Source organism: Clupea harengus, chromosome 22 (genome assembly GCF_900700415.2).
Source record: "Clupea harengus chromosome 22, Ch_v2.0.2, whole genome shotgun sequence".
Taxonomy (NCBI): domain Eukaryota; kingdom Metazoa; phylum Chordata; class Actinopteri; order Clupeiformes; family Clupeidae; genus Clupea; species Clupea harengus.
The window spans coordinates 1-22,309 of NC_045173.1; the positions used below are offsets into that span (position 1 = coordinate 1).

A 22,309-nucleotide genomic window follows, 5' to 3' on the forward strand; every position below is an offset into this window, starting at 1 on the left:
ACCCAGCCAGGCAGCCTCTCTCTCTCCCTCTCCTTTCTTATCACATTGATAATGCCTATAATAACCCACTCACTCTGTTCTTTTTCTTTCTCTCCTAATCTAGACCATCTTCGCCATGGGACGCTGCTGTAATCTCTCCACCCGGTCTACCTGTAGAAACCCTCGGCCAATTGCACCCACCGCCACCGCACTGCCGTACACTTACTCTACCTCATACCCTATGCTAGCATTTATATACAATATATATTATTGCCACCATCGACATGTTTCTCTGTTCCTACTCCCCTTACCCCTGTAATAGTAACCCTATCAGCACAGTGCATACCCACTAAACTGGTCTTGTCTCTATCATGTATTTACCACCGGATGTCTGTATATTTATTTACATCTACCAAATGCAGGCTATGTACAACACCTGTTGTTTCCCTTCCCCTTCTGCCACACAACCCTCCCCCATCCCCCCTTCCTATCCCCACCCGGCCGACCTCAAGCAGATGGGTTCCCCCTTATGTGCCGTGGTTCTGCTTAAGGTTCCTTCCTGACTAACAGGGAGTTTTTTCTTGCCCGTGTTGCCATTGTGCTTGCACTAAGGGGGTTTCAGGCTCTGGGCTCTGTAAAGCGCCTAGAGACAATTGTATTGTTATGGTGCTATATAAATAAAATTGAATTGAATTGTTTTATTCCACACGTTCATGTGTGATATGCGTGAACTACTAAAAAAAAAAAACACTGCCAGTGGCTACATTTTGTTTCACAGGTCCTGGCTCACGGTGCAAGAGGCAGCACTGTCAAAAATGTCAAAAACTGTTAAAAAATTTTTTTTAAAAACATCCAATTTGTGTTTTATTCCAGTCATGTGTGATATGCGTGAAGCAATTAAGATTTTGTGTTTTCTGCCAATGGTGGCTTTTATTCCACACCTTCATTGTGTGATAGGCCGAAACTAGTAAGAAAAAACTTTAAAACATTTATTTGCATTTCCTATCAATGACATTTTGTTTTACAGGTCCGGGTTACGGGGCAAGAGTCCGATTTCTGCAAATGTCTAAATTTGAAAACATCCAAATTGTGTTTTAATTGGCACATGCGTGAACTAGGCCAGATAGACATGAAAAATGGGTTTAGATTTTCTCCCTTTGCCAGCGGTAAAGTTTTGCTCCTCAGGTGCAGTCACGGGGCGAGAGGTAGGAAAAAAGTGTCAAACACCCATTTTGTGTTTTATTTCACACCTTCATGTGTGATGTGCGTGACCTAGGACAAAACAACCATTTAATATAAGTTTTCTGCGATTGCCACCCACTATAACTTTTGCTCCTTAGGTCTGTAGTCACAAGGTGACAAAGCAGATTTTTACTCTTTATTAAAAAAGTGTCAAAAAAACCCAATTTGTGTTTTTTTCCACACATTCATGTGTGTTTTGCACGAGCTGAGTGAAGTCACTGGTCAGTAAATGTAAATGTAATTACTTAAAACCCTTGACAGCAGGAACTATTTTTTTCACTGCACAAACGAATAACAACACTTTTATTAATTTTCTGATGACATGGGAGGCTAGCTTCTTCCATGTTACCTGTTAACAGGAGATACAAAAGATGGCGCATGGATATTAAGAAAATAACAACATTTTTGTAATTCCTTTAATTTTCTAAATCACATCCTTGGCTTAGTCTATTTAAAATACCAGCAGCTAAACAGAAGTTGTTCATGGTACTAGAATGTTCTCAATGTGAAAAATGACTTGGTCATTTAAAGACTTATGTTAGGCACTTACGTTATGCATCTATGTAAATGTTAAGGGTTGGTGAAAATGACTGAAGAATATAATTATGAGTATGTAAGTATAAATGAGTAAAGAAAAATATAAACGGTTTGTCAACTCACCAGCGGCCCGCCTGAAAACCGATGAGCAAAAGACCAGCAGACCCACCAGTTCTGCCCTCAGTGGCAGTGCCAAATGTGTGAAAAGATGAGGACCACAAGCACCAAAACATGACATTATCAAATGGAAATAATAAGAAATATTGTTTCTGAAGCTATTTGGTAAGAGATTACATTCCTATCCCACACCAGCATGTTTATTCATATAAAAAATCTGATACCTTGTATTTTCTGCTAATTTCTTTTTTATTACCAAATCCCACAATCCCTAATTATACCAACATGTGAAATAAAGATGGTACTGAATCCTTGCAGCAAAATGGAAGTTTATAAAGGCATTACTTTATTGGCCTGTGGTCTGTCATGAATACGTGCAGTTCAGAAGTAAAGCACACGTTCCTACACTAGGCATGTGTGGCAGGCACAATGATGGACAAGTCTATTTCATGCTGAAATTAGACTTTGATTAAGGGCGTTTCCATCTCAGAGATAAACTGTATTTTGTCATTTTGTCTTATCAGAAACCCTGAGTGAATCTATGACCGTAAATCTCATAAAAAGAAAAACACTTTGGTATGATATTTGACTATGTCACAAGCATGTAGATCAGTTTTATATGATTTTTTTAAGTTGCTTTGGAGTGTAAAGTGTTTGCTAAATACTAAAATCTAAAGCTCCTAAAAAAAATATTTTTTCCAAAGCTAATAGCCAACACAATAGCAGCTGGCCCCAGTCATTATAAATGAAGCAGAGCTTTTGCTACTTACAGTCTTCAACAATCCATGTGCAATCAACACAAGAATATTTATACTTTGAGAGAACAAAGGGTTTTACAGGTTTTATTGTTCATCCCATCTCCCCCATCCATTCAGTTACTTTCCACACACGTCATCTCCACTCTCTACTGCAATCCATCTACAATAGCTTTGATTCCAGTTCATTCATTGATTATATTGATTTATTTTAGCTTATGGTTAGGATGACAACCCATACAAACAGCGTTTAAAAAAATAACAGCCTCAGTCACTGTCAGACAAAAGAGTCAAAAGCAAATTGCAGGGGAATCGATCGGCTTTTTTCCACTTTCTCTGTAGGAATCAATCCATACTCAAAATACTGCAAATCTCAAGGCTGGAGAACAAGGATTAGACAGAACAATCACTGGGTGATTGATCACTGGGTGATTGATTTTCATTGAAAATGCTCCTCATGCTTCAGCACATGCAAGAGACAGAGGTTTAAAGCTGTGAAGAATGCTGCAAAAAATTCAGCTAGCGTCACAAGATTTCATGTTATCGGTTAGTGTCTTGACGTTGTTGGTGTCTTAAAAAATGATCTCCAGGATGTAGAAGATGAGTTCCATGACCACGGGGCCTTCGTTCAGCTGACAGGCCCCACTATGGATCACTGGTATCAGGGCAGAGTCCAGATCACTCAGGTACTGTGGCAACAATGGTTGTCCATTACTTCCAACCAAGTAACCCACCTGAGGGTACACAAAAGCATACTTTTACTTACTTCAGCACATTATTGTCAATCAACTCGTCACTTCAGCACACACATGCATACTTTTACTTACTTCAGCACATTATTATCAATTAACACTTGTCCCTCAGGCACATGCAGTCTTATGAAGCTGATCTCTGAATTCACCCATGTAGGCATCACATGACTCATAACAACTCTGTCAAATATCCGGATTTAAGGTTTTATGTTGTTACTATTTATAAATCAACATAAATGTCAAATTGTATAACAATAACAATAAGTATTTGAATATATAAAAAGGCAGAAATGGTATTATAACACGTTTATATTCCAAAGTGCTTTACAGTCGAGGTAAATAGCTTGATAATAAAAAGAAACATGAATTATAGGATATAGAAGGAAATAAAAACACAACAATAAGCTAGCCAAATCTAAAAGTAATAAAAGGGAAATGAGTGATGCATAGATCAAATGGAAATTAAATAAATACAACCAGACTTCAGGTTATGGAGAGGTGCTGAGAGGCTGCACGAAATCAACCCTCCTGCAGTAGTCAAATTAAATCCTTAAAATCTACTCACAAACGGTTTTGTAACTGAGAAAAAGCTGTCTCAAGAGAAAACTGGCACCAAAGAACAAGAGTTGTCTGACCACGTCGATGAGGGAGATGTAGAGGAAGATGGTGAGTGTGTGGCTAAAGACATTGGGCCTCATTCTCGAATGCAGTTAAGAAGAATTTAAGAAGGAATTTCTTCTGAATTGGATTTAGGAAAACATTTGGCATTCATGAAAGTTTTCTCATCTGGGATTTGTTCTGAACTTCAGAAGACTTTCCGAACTCGAAATAGCAGTCGTAACTCGGCCAGAGTTTTCTCAAATGCGATTCCTAAAAAAACCTTAGTTTTTTGAGGAATCGCATTTAAGAAAACTCTCCGTGTTAGAAGTGTTAATGAATTTGTGAGAAATCGTTGTTGATTGCGTTCACATCAACTCTACAGACATCCTCGGATTAAAGTAATTATAATAATAATAATTACGAGAATATTTGTATCATTAACAATTACGTTTCACATGTATAGTCATGATTCTACGAGGCACCGTGATGTCATAAAATAAATAAAAGGACTACACCAGAATGCTGCGCTCGTCTAGTGAGCGTCGTTTGGCACTGCCGTCTGTGCAAGTACGGCAATCCAGAATTTTCATTTGTAGTTCCACGTTGGTGGAACGAACTGCCTAGCACTACCAGAGCAGGGGCGTCCCTCTCTACCTTTAAGAAGCTTTTGAAGACCCAACTCTTCAGAGAGCACCTCCCTTCCTAACTGGCAATTCGACTAGTGCTTAACTTGCACTTACAGCAGTTACATTCCTGCACTTCGTTTTCATTTTCTATTTCGTTTTTCTATTTTTTTATGTAAAATAGTATTTATTGTTACACTAGGTCTCTATTGTTCGTAGCTTGACTGTTCTCTCCCTTGTAGCCTACGTCGCTTTGGACAAAAGCGTCTGCTAAATGACTAAATATAAATGTGAATGTACACGAACACTGCAAATGTAAGTGAATAAATAAATAAGCACTAAACTCAATCACGTTGATATAGCTATAGTGGAATAGAATGACACATCTACATCCTGCAACGGCCCACCTCTGCACCGTTGAACTTAGATCTGCGTTTACTCGACGGTGCTCGCTTTCCGCTTTGACATGAGTCGTTTACGAGTTGCTTTCGTGTAGATTCGGTCGATTCCGACTGCACACGTCACTACGGTTGCGTGCCCTTATAAGGAGCTGGCGGGGTGTGTATGTATGCAAATTCAGGAGCACGAGAACGCGCTTTCAATTTAAGAAAACTCTTTCGGTGGAGCACAGCTCAGAACACTTCTGCTGCGTAGGAACACATTTTCAAGCATTCATGAATTTGTCGGATGTTTTTTTCTTACGTTGTTTTTCCGAAGCCCGTAAGAAACATTTCAGAAGAAACTTCAGAAAATGTTCGAGAATGAGGCCCATTGACGTTAGCACCAGCCCTAGCAATGCAGATGTCATGAATGCCATAACGGGTCACAAATTAAATAGACGGCGTGTTACGTAATTAAAGAAGTTACTGAAATAATTCAAATTGCAGAGGAGCGCATTTCAGGGGCAGAGGATGAAATGGTTCAGCTTCGGACCATCACTAAAACTTTGGAAACTCAACTTAAGGCGCTGACTGAAAGGCTGACCATATGGAGAAGTCGGAGGAATAATCTAAGGCTAGTGGGACTGTCAGAGAATGAAGAAGGGCGAGATGCATGCACGTTTTTGGAGAAATGGATTCCTTCAGTTCCAGGATTAAAAACTAGCACAACGCTAGCATTGGAGCGCGCACACAGAATTGGCCCACAGCTAAAGCAAGTGAACAACAATACACCTCCACCCAGAACTCTCTTCAGGAAGTTTCTTAACTACAAACAAAAAAGAAGAGGTGCTAAGGGCGGCTAAAGTCACGAGGACGTTTAAATAAAAGGATAACACCGTTCGATTATTTCCAGACGTCTCTGCCGAAACTCACAAGAAACAGAGAGCCTACGATGGAGAACGACAGAAGCTACGTGAGAGGGGAATCGACAAGCATAGGATCATCTTTCCATCGCGGCTGCTTCTGACACACCGGGAACAATCCAAACTGTTCAACGCGCCCGCTGAGGTGGAACACTTCATTGAAGGATTGGGAAATAAGGGAAGGTAGAGAAGGAAAATTAGATTCATTTAAGTTTCTGCCAAAGATAGTCCAGGTGTTATTATTATTTAATTTTCCATAAAAAGACTGAAGAGAAGGCTTAAAGTTTTAAAGTCTGTTGGCAACGGGCTGTTTTCTCCCGCTCTTGATTTGACCATGCTGTTGTCGTTAATGCCGTCACATTTGGAGGACTTAAGGGCACTCATTTTTTTCTCTGAATGAGTCTGGTACTTATTGATACCAAGATACTATTTTCATTTAGTTCATTCTGTGCATTTCTCTAAGTTCTGAGAATTTAGGTCAAAATAAGCGTGTTACTTTTCTCTTTTTGAAATGGCTTGATTTCATTAAAGGCTTAAATAGTCTAGATACAAACTAAACTGCATGTTCAGCTGAGTTTATAACATGAGTAGAAGTAGACTAGCAATGTTAAGGGTTGTAATAACATAATTGTCGAGAAGAAAGAGGGTAGGCCAACCAGTTGTTAGTTCCTCACATAGGTGTGGACCAAACTACCCCATATAAGAAGTGAACATTGAGGGGGGAGGGGGAGGAGAGATCCACTAGGGACAGCTGTATAACAAGGGATTGAATGGGATTTGAATTTATGTTGAATGTATGTGTTATGTTTTCTTTTGTGATTTATGTTTTATATTTTTTGGTTATGCTTCTCAATGGTAAAGACAGATAGGAATGGTTTTTTTGCAGATGGTTATTACCCACAAGCTGGGATGTCTGAAACTGGAAAGGTAAAATGTCTTACTTGGAATTGTAGGGGAATAGGCAATCTTAAAAAAATTGGACAGAATAAAAAAAAAAAAAAATCACAGGCAAGTTTTTCTTACAGGAAACACATATGATGACAGAAAATACAGTTAGGATAAAGAGGAGATGGCAGGGTCAGGTGTTCTCTGGCTGCTATGCCTCGAACGCAAGGGGTGTAATGATTCTTATTCATAAATCCATTCCCATACGGGTTGAGAAAATAACAAAGGATCCAGCGGGCAGATTTGTTATTGTTTAATGTTTTAATGTTTTGTTTTCAGAAAAAATCAATCTCATAAATGTATATGGCCCTAATGATGACAATCCTAATTTTTACAATGATTTATTTCTCATAATTTCCTTTCTGTCAGGGCTATACATTATGGCAGGTGATATGAATTGCACTTTGGACCCAGTAAAGGATCGCTCAACAGGTGCCAAAACTAGAAAAGTTTATGAAGGATTTAAATTTGTTGGATATTTGCTGGCATCTCAACCCCACCTCTACAGCTTACTCATGTTACTCTAGCACATATCAAACACACTCACGTATTGACTATTTTCTAATATTTGCAAAACTACTCCCCAAGATAGCAGATTGTCAATATCATGCTATAGTTATCTCTGACCATGCTGCAGTATACACCCATGACAAAATAGCTAATGTTCCTCCTAAATGGCGCCTGCAAGTAGCCTTCAAGACCCGTCATTCATAGAATTCTCAGGTAAACAAATAGAGATGTATTTTGAGACTAATACATCTGACACCTCGGCATGTATAAGATGGGAGGCTTTCAAAGCTTTCGTTAGAGGTCAGATTATGGGATTTTGTAGTTCAAAATCCAAATAATCTAGACTAGACATGAAGCAATTAGATGAGCAAATTAATCAATTACAAAAGGATATATATCAGGAAAATTCAGTTAATGCAGATGACCATTTAAGCAATATTCTCACGGGTGGTGTTCGGCCGTAGCCACGAGGCCGGAGGCCGAGTGGCGCAGGCAACAACACCAGTGGGAATATCCCTTACCTACCCCACTCGTACGAGTACTATATTGCTTTTATAAAACAATTTTATAGTCAACCAATTAACATTTAAACACGAAGAACATTTAAACACGAAAATGTTTATTTCGCCATTGTTTCTCCGCAACAAAAAAATAGTTCCATTGTCAACGTCTTTTGGAATGATAAGAACTTTGAATTAACGGTTATCGCTTAATTGTATCAACGCGCTATAGAATGTTTCATCGCGGAGTGATTTATTATTAGCTGTGAAAAGTCCGAGTTGGGATGTCCTGGGATATTCCAAATCATGGAACGTCTCTCGTCCAATCAGAAACAGCTAAATAATTCAATAGAACCCAATTGTTTTATAAAATAAATTATTATGCTACTATGCTATAATGCAGTGTTTCTCAAACTTTTTCAGACCAAGGACCACTTAGCCAATAAAAAAAAAACTCGCGGACCATCTAACTAAATAGTATATTCCCGGAACAACAGGCCTCCTACCCAGATCTGGCGCCAGACAATTGTTAGCGGCACATGATTTTCGCGGGTGGGCTCTCCTTTTTTACGTACCGGTAGGCTAGTTATAGATATGACAATGCGCTAGGCAAAGCATCTGGAACCCTGCTCCATGCGTGACTTGGTTATGTTACAAACTACAGTTCGCTCACAGCCTCATACTCCCATCACACACTCAGACATGACAATGTATCACACAACCCAACCAATAAACACAAAGATGCGCATACCGACCACGCGACCGCAGTTATTCACTACCAACAGTAGGCTAGCCGACTGGCATTAATATAGCCATCCTAGTAGTCAACTTTTCATAATTAAGAGTTGTCATTATCCAACGTCACACAACACAGAATATAGTTATCATCTTGCTGTCTCCGCAGCTGGAGAAAAAAACGCTGTTTGAATGCAGCTCCGTGGCGGGATGATGCCCAATGCGGCTGAACCATCTCGCCGTTGCACCTTCTCCTTGTCTATGTCAGAGGCTTTCTCATTTAATTTTCTTTTCATTATCCCTGTCTTAAGCCGCTTTATAAAGGGAACGGCTCCATCCCCGAATATAGGTCGCACCTGAAACCTATTAACGAAACAGAAAAGAGCAGGCACAAACAAAAGAAAAGAACTACGCCACCTAGAGGTTAAAGAGGACCGTAACAGCCTATCATTTCTATATTTGCCATACGATAGAGGAGGACTCCAGTGTCCTAATTTTCAGTGGTATTATTGGGCTACTCAACTTAGAACCATTATGTTCTATTTTTCTTCTCAAAGTACCCCATCTTGGGTTGACATGGAATCATCTACAGTCTCTTCTGACCTACACCTTTATTCATCTGAACTCAAAAACCTTAGGAAAAACACCTTTAACCCAATAGTACTGAATATGATAAAGGTTTGGTATGAAGTCAAGAGGTACTTAGGAATTCCTAATAACTTGTCTAGGCATGTATGGGCAAAAAACAACAAGTGTCAATAATTGTGGAGAGGACTGTATGTATGAATGATCTGCTTGATTGTTTATTCTATCCTCTCCATTTCTCTTTCCATCCCTCCAGGCTAGCCTCAGGCAAGTTGGTCCCCCTCTTTGGGCTGGGTTATGCTCAAAGTTAAGTTGCCTTTTTGCATGTTCTAGCGAACACAGGCCTTGGACTCTGTAAAGTGACTTCGCGATGAGTATGTGTCTACATAAATAAAATCGAAATGTAATCTTATCTGGGAATTACAGGATTATATGCAAGCAAGCACAGAACACTGATTCATATGGAAATCTGATTCAAATTAAACACATGCAAATCACCTATGACTAAAGGGTCATCTTAAACAAGACCTATATTCTTGCAGCATTTTCTCAGATTGAACAGCTACTGACCTGATCCGAGTCCAGGGTTACACGCAGGCCCAATTTGGCCATGCCATCTTCCTTCAGCATTTTCAAATGTGGGCATAGGGCCGCACAGAAGGCCCGTGCCACACTCTCTGAAAGACGACTATGCTCCGCCGGGTCATTAAGGACATAGGGTCGGTCCTCATTCCGCAAGAAGAACACCTGCACCATACAGAGACACAAATACACACACACACACAAGAAAACACTGAAAATTCAAAGATAAATCATATTATGTTTTATTAAGAAATGTTAAAAAGAATATTAAGAATCAGCTCTACAATTTGAGCACACTATTGAAATAGATCAGTGGTTCCCAAACTTTTTACAGTCCCATACCCCTTCAGACATTTAATCTCCAGCTACGTACCCCCCCGTTTTTTGTTTCACGTTTGTAACCGCCGCCGCCCCGCCCCCTCCCCCCGGGCACATATTCAGCCTATTACACTTGAAACTGTGAAATTGTCAGGGTAGGTCACTAACCTACCTGTAGCTATTTTTGGCAGTGTAATTATTTCGCTGAATATGGGTATACATGAGTATTTTTGGCAATGCGCTATTCAGACTATTTAAGATTTCATGTCTATTTATAGCTCAGTTTGAAAATGTAATGGGCTTTTTCACTTTGAAAACGCAAATCAAATGTTCTCCCCGCGTACCCCCTGAACCACTTTGCGTACCCCTGGGGGTACGCGTACCCCAGTTTGGGAACCGATGAAATAGATGATGAACTTACCTCTGTCCAGCGAATGACTTTCTCGTTGGCCTTGTACTCAGGACCATGGAGTATCTTGATGCTGTTGATGGATTCCATGGACTTTCCATCTATGGGACTGGTGACGCTATGATGAGCATCATGCAAATACAATACAAATAAGACATTCATTATTTGTCACTGCCAACTAGTCACTTAGTACTCACACACAGACACAGACACAGACACACACACACACACACACACACAACTAGTCACTTAGTACTCACACACAGACACAGACACAGACACAGACACACACACACACACACACACTAGTCACTTAGTACTCAATTTGTATCTCCTTTGAGGGAAATAACCCTAAACACTGCTTCACTATTACAAGCAGCACTGATTCTTGATACTACAATAGTTTGAATGCTATTCCATTGATTCGTATCCACTATCAATCTTGTATGTATGTATGTATGTGTGCGTGTGTGTGTGTGTGTGTGTGTGTGTGTGTGTGTGTATTATCTATATGCCACATGTATGCTTATACACTATGTTGTATCCTACATTGTTTATAAATGAATCTGTTTGTTTCAGACTCGCTCTTCTCCTTCTCTCCTCCATTTTGCCTCCCTCCTTGTGAGCTGGGTTGTGCTCAAGGTCTCTTCCTGTTAAAAGGGACTTTCTCCTGGCCACCGTCCCCTTAGTGCTTGCTCTAGGGGGCTCAGGCTCTGGGCTCTGGAAAGCACCTCGAGACTATTTAAATTGTTATTGGTGCTAGAGAAATACAACTGAATTGAACAGATTCATGAAATTGTTTGCATTCCTTGTGTAGGTATAGTCCCACCATAGACTACATTACCTACAATTCTCTTATCACCTTATCACCTTATCTCCAATACACACACACACACACACACACAGACACACACACACACACACACTTATCTCCTTGTTACCTATCCTATAAATTGTTTGCATTCCTTGGTATACAGTCATGTGTGCCCAAGCTTTTACTCACCCCTGATTAAAGTTATGATCATCTTCTGTCCACTGAATATGAACATGCTCCTGCTCCTGTTCCGTATTGCCACAGGATATGCTATAGTCCTTCATGTCCTTCAGGGCCCGGCGCAGCTCTTCCATAGTCTCTGCTGTGATCTGCACCATCACACCATCTGAGAGACGACATCATCCAGTTCATTTCAACACATTTAGGTCATATATGGAACAAGATGCTAAATTCCTTGTGCCCGCCCCTTGGGCTTGGAACATTCCACAACAGCCAGGCCTCTTAAGGTCACACGCAAATAAATATAAGAAAACAACCTAAACTATGCACCAAATAATGATAATAATAATAATAATAATAATAATTCTAATAATTTAATTTTTTATAGCGCTTTTCTATATACCCAAAGTCGCTTAAATCAGAGTGCACCGCAACCACCATACTGATCAAATACTAAACAACAACAGAGACACCTTGGTGAGGTGATGTCAAGTAGGCACCTTCCTTTGTTTGTGTTTTTTTTTTCATTTAGACCCACACCCTCCATACCCATGATGGGTTAATACACACGTCAAAGCCCAAACCAGAACCAATCTGATACATTTTTCACTGCAAATGTGTGCTGATTACAGTATCTTTCAGTATCTAATAAGCACTTTGTGTTTATCAGGTTTGACGTAAAGATGTGCAATAGAATGCATTTCTCATGTTTGTGTAAAATAAAAAGAGCTACTCACTCTGCTACTCAAATTGCACAGTGCATTCGCACAGTTTTCAGGCAATTTCAAGTTTTCAACATTTTGTTATGATTCAGACTCATCCTAAAATGGATTCACTTCCTTTTTTCTCATTAAACTACACACAAAATATTCCACAATGACAAAGCAAAAACACGTTTTTGGAATGTTTTGTTAACTTACTAAAAATAGAAGACTGAGATACCCTTCACATAAGTTATGATACTTGCAATTGAGCTCTGGTGCATCCTAGGAAAGGCACACACCTGTCTATATAAGGTTTCACAGTTGAGGGTGTATGTCAGAGTGAATAAAAAGCCATGAGGTTGAGATAATTGAGATAAAAGACAAAGATAAAAGAGATAAGAGATAAAAGACAAACATTTATGTTGCACTGAAAGTGCCCAAGAGCATGGAAAGCCTCCATCATCCTCAAATGGAAGAGATTTGAAACCACCAACAGTAGGGATGATGATCCGATACCGTTTTTTTGCGACCGATACCAATCACCGATAGTCTATGAGTAATATCTGCCGAAACACTGCCGATACTGACCACCCTCCGTTGGATCCGTCAAAGTTGACAGATCCCCATTCACTTTGAATGGGGTGACGTCGTCCTTTGCCGAACTGAATTGTTGTTGGCGGACCAATTTATTTGTACATAAAAGTTGTTTGTTTGCCTGTTTTTTGCTTATTATAGATTGGGGGAAGGCCAGGAGCCCTAAGTTAGACGACCTGAGGGGCCTGGCGGTGGAATAAGGGGTTAAGAGGTCTGTGATATAAGAAGGGGCCTGGCGGTGGAATAAGGGGTTAAGAGGTCTGTGATATAAGAAGGGGCCTGGCGGTGGAATAAGGGGTTAAGAGGTCTGTGATATAGGAAGGGGCCTGGCGGTGGAATAAGGGGTTAAGAGGTCTGTGATATAAGAAGGGGCCTGGCGGTGGAATAAGGGGTTAAGAGGTCTGTGATATAAGAAGGGGCCTGGCGGTGGAATAAGGGGTTAAGAGGTCTGTGATATAAGAAGGGGCCTGGCGGTGGAATAAGGGGTTAAGAGGTCTGTGATATAAGAAGGGGCCTGGCGGTGGAATAAGGGGTTAAGAGGTCTGTGATATAAGAAGGGGCCTGGCGGTGGAATAAGGGGTTAAGAGGTCTGTGATATAAGAAGGGGCCTGGCGGTGGAATAAGGGGTTAAGAGGTCTGTGATATAAGAAGGGGCTTGCCCATAAAGTGCTTTAAAAACAAACAGGAGCCCCTAAAAATCAACCCTGAACCACACTAGAAGCCAGTGGAGAGGCCAGGATAGGGCTAATATGGTCTCTTTTCCGGGTACCGGTCAGGAGCCTTGCAGCTGCGTTTTGGACTAGTTGTAGGCGGGACAGGGGCGAGTGGCTAATTCCAGTATATAAGGAATTGCAGTAGTCTAGCCGGCAGGATATGAAGGCGTGGATGACCTTCTCAAGATCTTTGGTTGACAGGAAAGACTTGATTTTGGCAATGGTGCGAAGTTGGGAGAAGCTGGCTACAGCATTGACCTGTTTGTCAAATTTAAAGGCCGAATCGAATATTACACCAAGGTTTTTGACTTGGGGCTTGACCAGAGTAGAAAGATTGTCTACGCTGCTGGTGGTCAGTTTGATGGAGTCAGGGAAGCCGAATAATATAACTTCAGACTTATTTTCATTTAATTGTAGGACATTTTGTGCCATCCAACACTTGTTCTCAAGGCAGTCCAAGAGACTGTTTAGATTTCGCTGGTCGTTAGGTTTCGGGGAGAGATAAAGCTGTGTGTCATCTGCATAGCAATGGAAGGAGATGTTGTGCTTTTGAATAATTTGACTAAGGAGGAGCATGTAAATATAGTTGTAAATAAAGTTCTCCCGGCGTCCGCCAAACCCAGCCTCACCCATCTGACTGCCAAACAGAGAAGGGTGATTCATCACTCCACAGAAGACGTTTCCACTGCTCCACAGTCCAGTGTCGGTGTGCTTTACACCACTCCATCCGACACTTGGCATTGGACTTGGAGATGGGAGGCTTGCATGCAGCTGCTCGGCCATGGAAACCCATTCCATGAAGCTCCCGCCAGACAGTTTTTGTCCTTACATCAATGCCAGTGGAAGCTCGGGAACCCTCAGCTATGGAATTAGCAGAGTGTTGGCTGTGGAATATCCAGCAGGGATGAAATTTCACAAACCGTCTTATTGCAAAGGTGGCATCCTATCTGATGAAACGCATATTAAACTATTTGGCCACAATTCCCAACGGCATGTGTGGAGGTAACCAGGCACTGAGAATCAAGTCATTAATACCATGAACCACGATGGTGGGAGCATCATGCTGTGGGGTAGAGAGAAGTCAGGACAGAGGGAAGGATGGATGCCAAAAATTAAAGAGCAATCCTGAGTGAAAACTTTTTCCAGAAAGATGGAATCTCAGGATCTGTGGATGGGGCAAAGGTTTACATTTCAACAAGACAACAACTCGAAGTATACCGCAAAGAGAACACAGGAGTGGCTTCAGAAAAACTCTGTGAAAGTCTGGAGTGGCCTAGCCAGAGTCCGGAGCTGAGCATCTCTGTAGAAACCTGAAAACCACTTTGCAAGTACACTCCCCAACATGGTTGGGCTTCAATGATTCTGCCAAAAAGAATGTGAAAAACCTCCAAAAGAAAGGTGTGCCAAGCTTGTATGATCATTATCAAGAATATAGTGGCACGGTGGCTCAGGTGCTTGCACTGCCGCCTCACAGCAAGAAGGTCATGGGTTCGACTCCCGCATGGGGCGCTGTTGGCTCTGGGGGGCAGGTCCTCCCCAGACCTTCAGTACTCAGGTGGGCTATCTCCTGGGCCTTTCTGTGTGGAGTTTGCATGTTCTCCCTGTGTCCACAAGGGGTTTCCTCCAATAAGAACCCCAACAGGAAAAACATGCAAAAACAGAACATTCTCCTGTCCGTCCGTGACCGAGACGGACGGTTCACTTGGTCCCCGGGCGCTGAGAAGCTGCCCACTGCTCCTGGAGGGTCCTGGAGGAAGGATGGTCCGGGATGGGTCAAATGCAGAGCGTACATTTCACAGCGACCTCAGGTTTGTGTGTGTGTGTCCTGTGTCGCCTCCATAAAATACACGTGTGTGTTGCAGTGTGCCGCTTGTGGCAATAAAAGAACTGACTGAAGTCAGCCTTGTTTGTGAAGAAGACTTGAGGCTGTTATTGCTCCTAGTGGTGTTTTAACCAAGTACTAAGTGAAGGGCCTGAATGATGGGTCTATGTAATATTTCCTTCTTATACTTTCCACAAATTAATAAAACACTCCAAAAACTTGTTGTTACCATGTCACTATTGTGTGTAGCTTGATGAGAAAAAATTAATTGAATAATTTTTAAGATTGAAACATAACTTGAAACGGTCTGAAAACTTTCAGAATGCACTGTATCCCAGATAACAGATCATATTTAGATATTTCGATCTAGTAATGTGATTCTGTGTTATATGTGGCACGTTTGTGACTCTGCCACATGTAAAGCAGCAGTAAGGGGTTTTGGTTTAAAACTAGCGAGCTAACTCGGCAAGCTAAGACGTGTAAAAACTTAAAAGCAACAACAGCAAAGTTGGCACTGATAAAAGCTTGCTAGCATGCTAACTGTTGTCGTTTGATAGGCGTATTTATCTTCCCTTCACATGACTATATTCAATCAAATTGAATTTGAAGATGATGCCAAAAATAGTTGCCTTTAAAAATACGTTGAACAGTGTTTCAAAAATGTTTGTAATTTTTAAAACCACGTTTCTAAAAAAGTAGAGTACAATGTGTGCTGGAATATGTGGGAAAACTTGAAATGGAGAGCCATAAAGTCCTACTTTCATTGACGAGCAATGAGCAAAGCAACAACCAATGAGCATCACAGATCTCCACATCTAATCACCTTCAACTATGCTGGTCTTGGCCAGGTATCCAGAAGAAGCCTTCAGAGAACCACTGAAGACAAAGAAGCATGCACCGGTCACTGCAATGATAAAATAATAAAAATGTGATCAATTTCACATGTTCATAAGAAGCCACAAAACAAAATATTGTTGTAATACAGTCATCCCTGTACTAGTTATACTAATTAATCTCATGTTAAGAAATGATCAGAATCCAGTGGAAGAACTGCCAAGGTAAAAAAAAAGAAAGAAAAAAGGTAGAAAAAAGAAAATGCCATTCACTCTAACTAGGTGATGCTGAGCTAACACAAGGTTACTGTCTGCTTGTCCTTACCTTTACGTATCTGGTGATGAACACTGATAGCCTGAGTCTGGTAGTTGCCATCATCGCTCTGAACACACACAAGGTGAGAGTCGGCCCTCTCATTGAAGCAAGCACCCATGGCCAGTACATGCTCATTAGATTTATTCAAGGCTTTCATTAACTGACAAAATGACAAAAACAGAACACACACATATGGTGAAAAGGAATATCTCCTCTAATCCAAACCTCATACCAGATGTCCAAATACCCAGAGACTCTGTTCTTAATAACAAATTGGATTAAAAAAAATCTGTCTCCTTAAACCAAAAGTAATTAAATGTAATTTTAAAAATCACCACAATCAGCTTTTCTTAGACAATTAAACTCCTTGTTCATCCAGTCCAGTACAATGCCATGTTTTTGAGATTGCACACCAACCTCATTGTAGCGATTGCTTGGAACACACACACACACACACACACACACACACACACACATCTGTACACACACACACACACACACACACACACACACACACATCTGTACACACACACACATCTGTACACACACACACACACACACACACACACACACACACACACACACACACACACACACACACACACACACACCTGTACACACACACACATCTGTACACACACACACATCTGTATACACACACACACACCAACCTCATTGTAGCGATTGCTTGGAATCTTAATAGACGTCTTCCTAACCTCCATATCAACAACCAAGCCTGCCACCATGGGCAGTGTGTACTGATAGTTACGGAAGTCCTGGAAGGCAAACACACATTGTTTATACATTTTTTAATTACTACAGTGAAGCTAGAAGCGTTCCATGTAATCTATCTATTACGCTAAACCGTACAAGCTTTACAAAACAATGTAATGCTTTAACACTGGGCTAAACTAAGATTCAGAAAAGAAACAGTAAAACACAAGTAGGAGTGATCCTTACCGCAAGCAAATTTATGATGGTATGACCGGTCTCTCCAAAAAGTGGTTTTCTGAACCTCACACTGACCAATGGACAAGGATAAACTAAAACAAAAATCTTGTTTACCTGAACTCCTTGGCTATAGCATTGCAAAAACCACACATATAATATCTATTCATATATTTTCTATTGTACCAACATTTCATAGAGATTTCATAGAGAAAATTTCAATAGTTATTGGACTTGGTAACTTGTTGACTTAATCAATAATTCATTATGATTACGGTATTAAAGCTAAGCTTCTGCTGAGCCTTGTAAAATGTGAACAGCCTGTTCTAAATTACTTTATTCCTTTAAGCATGCATACAAATGTTTACTCACATCTGTACTCGGCACCTAACCGAAGCATTAGACGGATAGGAAAGACCTTGGCCCAAGGAGTCTCCCACTTCTGGATCAAGATTCCAAACAGGTAGGGTGGATCGGGAAGAAGAAGCAGGTCCTGTACAGACTGGAAGGTTGGAGTTACGTACAGGAAACCTCCATGCTCCTTACTTCCGAGGAAGCTCTGAGTGAAGAATGAGTGGCCCAGGTGGCCCAACACGTTACCTAACAAGAGACAGAGAACTCACAGTGAGCACTACAGGAAAAGCTTTTCAAAACTACTTTATGTAATTATGAGCACGATATTAAACTCCAATGACAGGTCGTCGACACACATAATGTCACCTAAAGATACCAATTTATAAAAAGTATATACATAAGATGTATAGGAATTGTTCTGTAGCAATACATAATCCATGTCAAACTGTCTTAAAAACAAGACAGATCTAGACACAAATGCATATTACAAAGTTAATAGTCAGTACAATAGAGTGCCTATTGGTAAAAAAAAAGGCTGTTTCTCACAAGCACATAATATCACTGTCATATCACTTACATATGCATATCATAAAACCAGGAGAACAAAAATTCATTTCTCGAGGACAACTCCATTTTGCTGGTCTGAACACACTGGCCCTGCTGGTCCCTTTTCACATTGGTTGCAAACCAAGGTGCATTTATGTCAACAAACCAAGGTGCATTTATGTCAACAAACCAAGGTGCATTTATGTCATCAAACCAGGGTGAATTGTCTGACAGGAGGCAATAAGTGAGGTTGGGGAAGCATGTCTCTGATTCCATGACCATAAGCACCGGTTCCCCTCAAGGCTGCGTTCTTTCCCCTCTACTCTTCTCCCTGCATACCAAGTGCTGCACCTCCAGTCACCAGTCCGTCAAACTCCTTAAGTTCGCGGACGACACCACCCTCATTGGGCTCGTCTCTGGTGGGGATGAGTCCGCCTACAGGTGGGACATTGACCATCTGGTGACCTGGTGTGGCCAGAACAACCTGGAGCTCAATGCTCTGAAAACAGTGGAGATGGTCGTAGACTTTAGAAGGAACCCAGCCCCACCCACCCCCATCACCCTGAGAGACTACCCAGTCGACACTGCAGAGTCCTTCCGCTTCCTGGGCACCATCATCTCCCAGGACCTCAAGTGGGAGCTGAACATCAGCATTATGGTGCCTATCACATTAACAAACTCTTTGAGGTACTTCCCTCCGGCAGGAGGCTGCGGTCCATCAGGCCAAAACCTCACGCCACAAGACCCGCTTCTTCCCGGCTGCAGTTGGCCTTATCAACAAGGCCCGGGACCCCCACCTGAATAGGACTCTTATCCCACCACCACGCCTCAAGTCTGTGTTACATTAACACAAATTACATTGCATATTGCACATTCACATTGCACTCCTGTTTTGCATTTTACTTTTTACTTTACTTTTTTATATATCTTTTATATATTTTTATTTTATTTATTGTTTTTTTCTTATGTGTGGTACTTAATGTGTTTTTAAGTTTTATGTTTTTTGTATGCACCTATATACCAAAGAAAATTCCAGGTAGGTGTAAACCTACTTGGCAATAAATACAATTCTGAATACAAATCATACTATAAAATAGACACTTACTTTAAAACTATACTTTAAAATATTTGAAAAATAATATCTATAGTGAACAGTTCATCACATGAGGTTTTAAATTATGCTTTTTCACCTTGTTGGTATGTTTGTATTAATTGCTTACTTTTACTTACTTTTCACTTTATTACTTTTTATTGCTAGCTTTTGGTATGCATTCGTTTTGTTGGGGTGAAAATCGTTTTTCAAACTTTGGGGTACAGTTGATTTGAACTTCTGACGAGCAATCAACTCTTCATTCGTTTGTGCTACCTTGATGGTGGAATGACCTACATTGCCCGATTGACTTATATGAAATAAATTATGAATAGGAGAACAAGAAAATTAAGGAAGATCTTAATCACTGGTCAACATTCTTGCAAAATTTCAGTGTAAGAGGTGGAATGTCACTTCAAAAGCTCAGGGCTTATTACCTTGTGGCCCAGATTAAAACTGTAATTGTTTTGGTGTGATCGTGGATATGATGCCTGGTGGAAGGAAATGGAGAGAATGTATAGAGATATCCCAGTACAAGCAATGATTGGTGACCGATGGGTCGCATAACACAGACTTTGTTCCAAACAGTATGGACTCCAGGTTTAAATTTCGGATGAATAGAGGAATCACATTTTTTTGCAGATTGATACAAAACAATACATCAAACAGTTTTCAGACACTAAGAGAAAAGTGCAATTGAGAAAAACAAGATTTCTTCAGACATTTACAGCTACCTGAACACTTCTTAAAAGAAATGGGTAAAAATTAGGCAAATAATGAACCTAATGAGATAATACAGTTGATCACACAGGCCAGTGGTTCAAAGTCAGTGATTTCAAGACTTTATCAAGGAATAGTTAAGGGAAGAGGTAGTTCCCCAAATGATATCAGAGAGCAATGGGAAAAATAACTACAGGGTAAAATAACCCCCCAACCATGGGAGAATATCTTGGAAAATGTGTCTTTGACTACTTGCTCATTTTGTTGCGGGAATTTTGTTGGAAATATCTTGTTGTTTTTTTTCACATGCAAGGAAATCCATGAGATGGAGAGACTAACCTTTCTACTGCGACTGAGAAACAACTTACAGTGGGGAAAATAAGTATTTGAACCCCTGCCGATTAATACTTATTTTCTGCATCAAATGCAAATTAAGTCATAAATGTTATAAAATGCAGTTTTCTGGATTTTTTTGTTGATATTCTGTTTCTCACTGTAACAATACACCTACTATTACAATTATAGATCACACATTTCTTTGCAAGTGGCCAAACTTGCGAAATCGGTAGGGGTCCAAATACTTATTTTCCCCACTGTATATATCGGAAGGTGGACAAAATTGATTCTGTATGTGTTTAATTAGGGTTTAATTGATGTTTGACATTGAGATAACTTACCATTTAATTATTTTCCTTCCTGCTGCTGTATATTGTGTAAAATCTTACCTATGGATGATGTAACACATATCAGATTAATATGATGGACAAGATGGATGTTGTGCCGACAACTAATTTGTAGTTGTATGTTTCTTCAGTACCATTGCTTTTGACAGAAATACTTAATAAACTAAAATAAAGTAACTGACTGACAGTGTTGTACAAGTTCACACCTCTCATGAACTAGTTCAAAGTTCAGTTCATACAAGTAAACATGAACAGTTCACGTTCATAGTTCACCATTTAAATTCTGAACTAGTTCATAGCTCAGTTCAGTTCAGTTCATAGTTTTAGGGTGGAAAGTGAGAATGAAAGACTTCACTTGTTTTTTATACAAAACTTTATCCATCACTACCCCTTGACTTAAACTGCACTTCATGTGCATCAATTCCTAAAATAATAATATTTTTGTTATTATTATTGCAACCACCCTGTCAATTTCCCCCTACCGCAGCGTTTCTCGAAGTGTGGGGAGAGCCCAACTGGTGGGTCAAAGAGACGTGACAGGTGGGGCGTGAATGGACACGATGAGCAGGAGATTTTCCCGTTGCAATGCCTTCCTTTATAGACAGTAACAATAATATACCCCCATCGCACTAAACAACCACACTCAAACAAAGAAATATTGTATTGTTAGAAACAATAGCAGGGCAGAGCACACGGATAATCCATAATCAGCAGCTTGGCAAATTGAGACTGCGGCCCGCGCGATAAAATATCTTAATAAGTAGTGAAGTCAACGTGTCTGCTTCACATGATGGAGAAGTTCGTTTATTGACACATCTTTTAAGGACGGCCACAGCGTTTTAAAACAAAGTGTTTATAAGTTACATTATTCAAAGGTGGAAGGTTGGTCAGTAATCAGTCTAGAGAGGGCAGCGCCAGATAACCGAACAAAACTCTCCTCACGCTTGCCTCACGGGTGCAATACCATATGCCGTTTAATCATATTTGATAGAATGAAGGACAAATGAGTTGTGAATACTATCACCGAGTTTGAAAGGTATTGGTCAGGTAATAGCCGAGTGACAGCTGATTTTCTTTCTGATTTGACAGTACTTCTGTGTGTTTTAAGCAAATAAAATGTGTAATGTTTAGGAAGGGGCACCTGCTATCGTGAATTATACAGTAAATGAGTTGCGAAATGAAACGAAAACACATCACAGTTAAAGTTGTATTAGTATTGATTGATTCACATCGATATGAATGGATGACATGACTAACAAGTGGTGGAAAATGAATATGAAAGTACTGAAGTCAACGCGTCTGCTTCACAGGATGCAGAAGTTGGTTTTTGAGAATAAAATAACTTCACATTCAGGATTTTAGCGCCGAATTGCATAGAGGCCGAGAGCGGTATTGCAGAAAAATTATAGCTCGCAACATATTGAAAAAAAGAACTAGTTCATTTTTTGGAGCTGTGAACTTAGTTCAAAATTATAATTATAAACTATGAACTGAACTAGT

At 40.3% G+C, this 22,309-nt stretch overlaps 1 protein-coding gene across 4 annotated transcripts in view; it reads right to left on the reverse strand.

Moving 5' to 3' along the window:
- Positions 1 to 2,703: 2,703 nt before the first annotated feature.
- zfyve9a (zinc finger, FYVE domain containing 9a) overlaps positions 2,704 to 22,309 on the reverse strand; it is a 60,739-nt gene continuing 41,133 nt past the window's right edge. For all 4 annotated transcript variants that reach the window (XM_031559336.2, XM_012820297.3, XM_012820296.3 and 1 more), the window contains 9 exons: positions 17,789 to 18,016; positions 17,429 to 17,511; positions 17,140 to 17,244; positions 16,478 to 16,628; positions 16,143 to 16,223; positions 11,496 to 11,652; positions 10,505 to 10,610; positions 9,754 to 9,930; positions 2,704 to 3,364 (listed from right to left, as the gene is read on the reverse strand). In XM_031559336.2, coding sequence (XP_031415196.1) covers positions 3,203 to 3,364; positions 9,754 to 9,930; positions 10,505 to 10,610; positions 11,496 to 11,652; positions 16,143 to 16,223; positions 16,478 to 16,628; positions 17,140 to 17,244; positions 17,429 to 17,511; positions 17,789 to 18,016 — 1,250 coding nt within the window. In that variant the 3' untranslated portion in view covers positions 2,704 to 3,202. The remainder of the gene's footprint in view (positions 3,365 to 9,753; positions 9,931 to 10,504; positions 10,611 to 11,495; positions 11,653 to 16,142; positions 16,224 to 16,477; positions 16,629 to 17,139; positions 17,245 to 17,428; positions 17,512 to 17,788; positions 18,017 to 22,309) is intronic.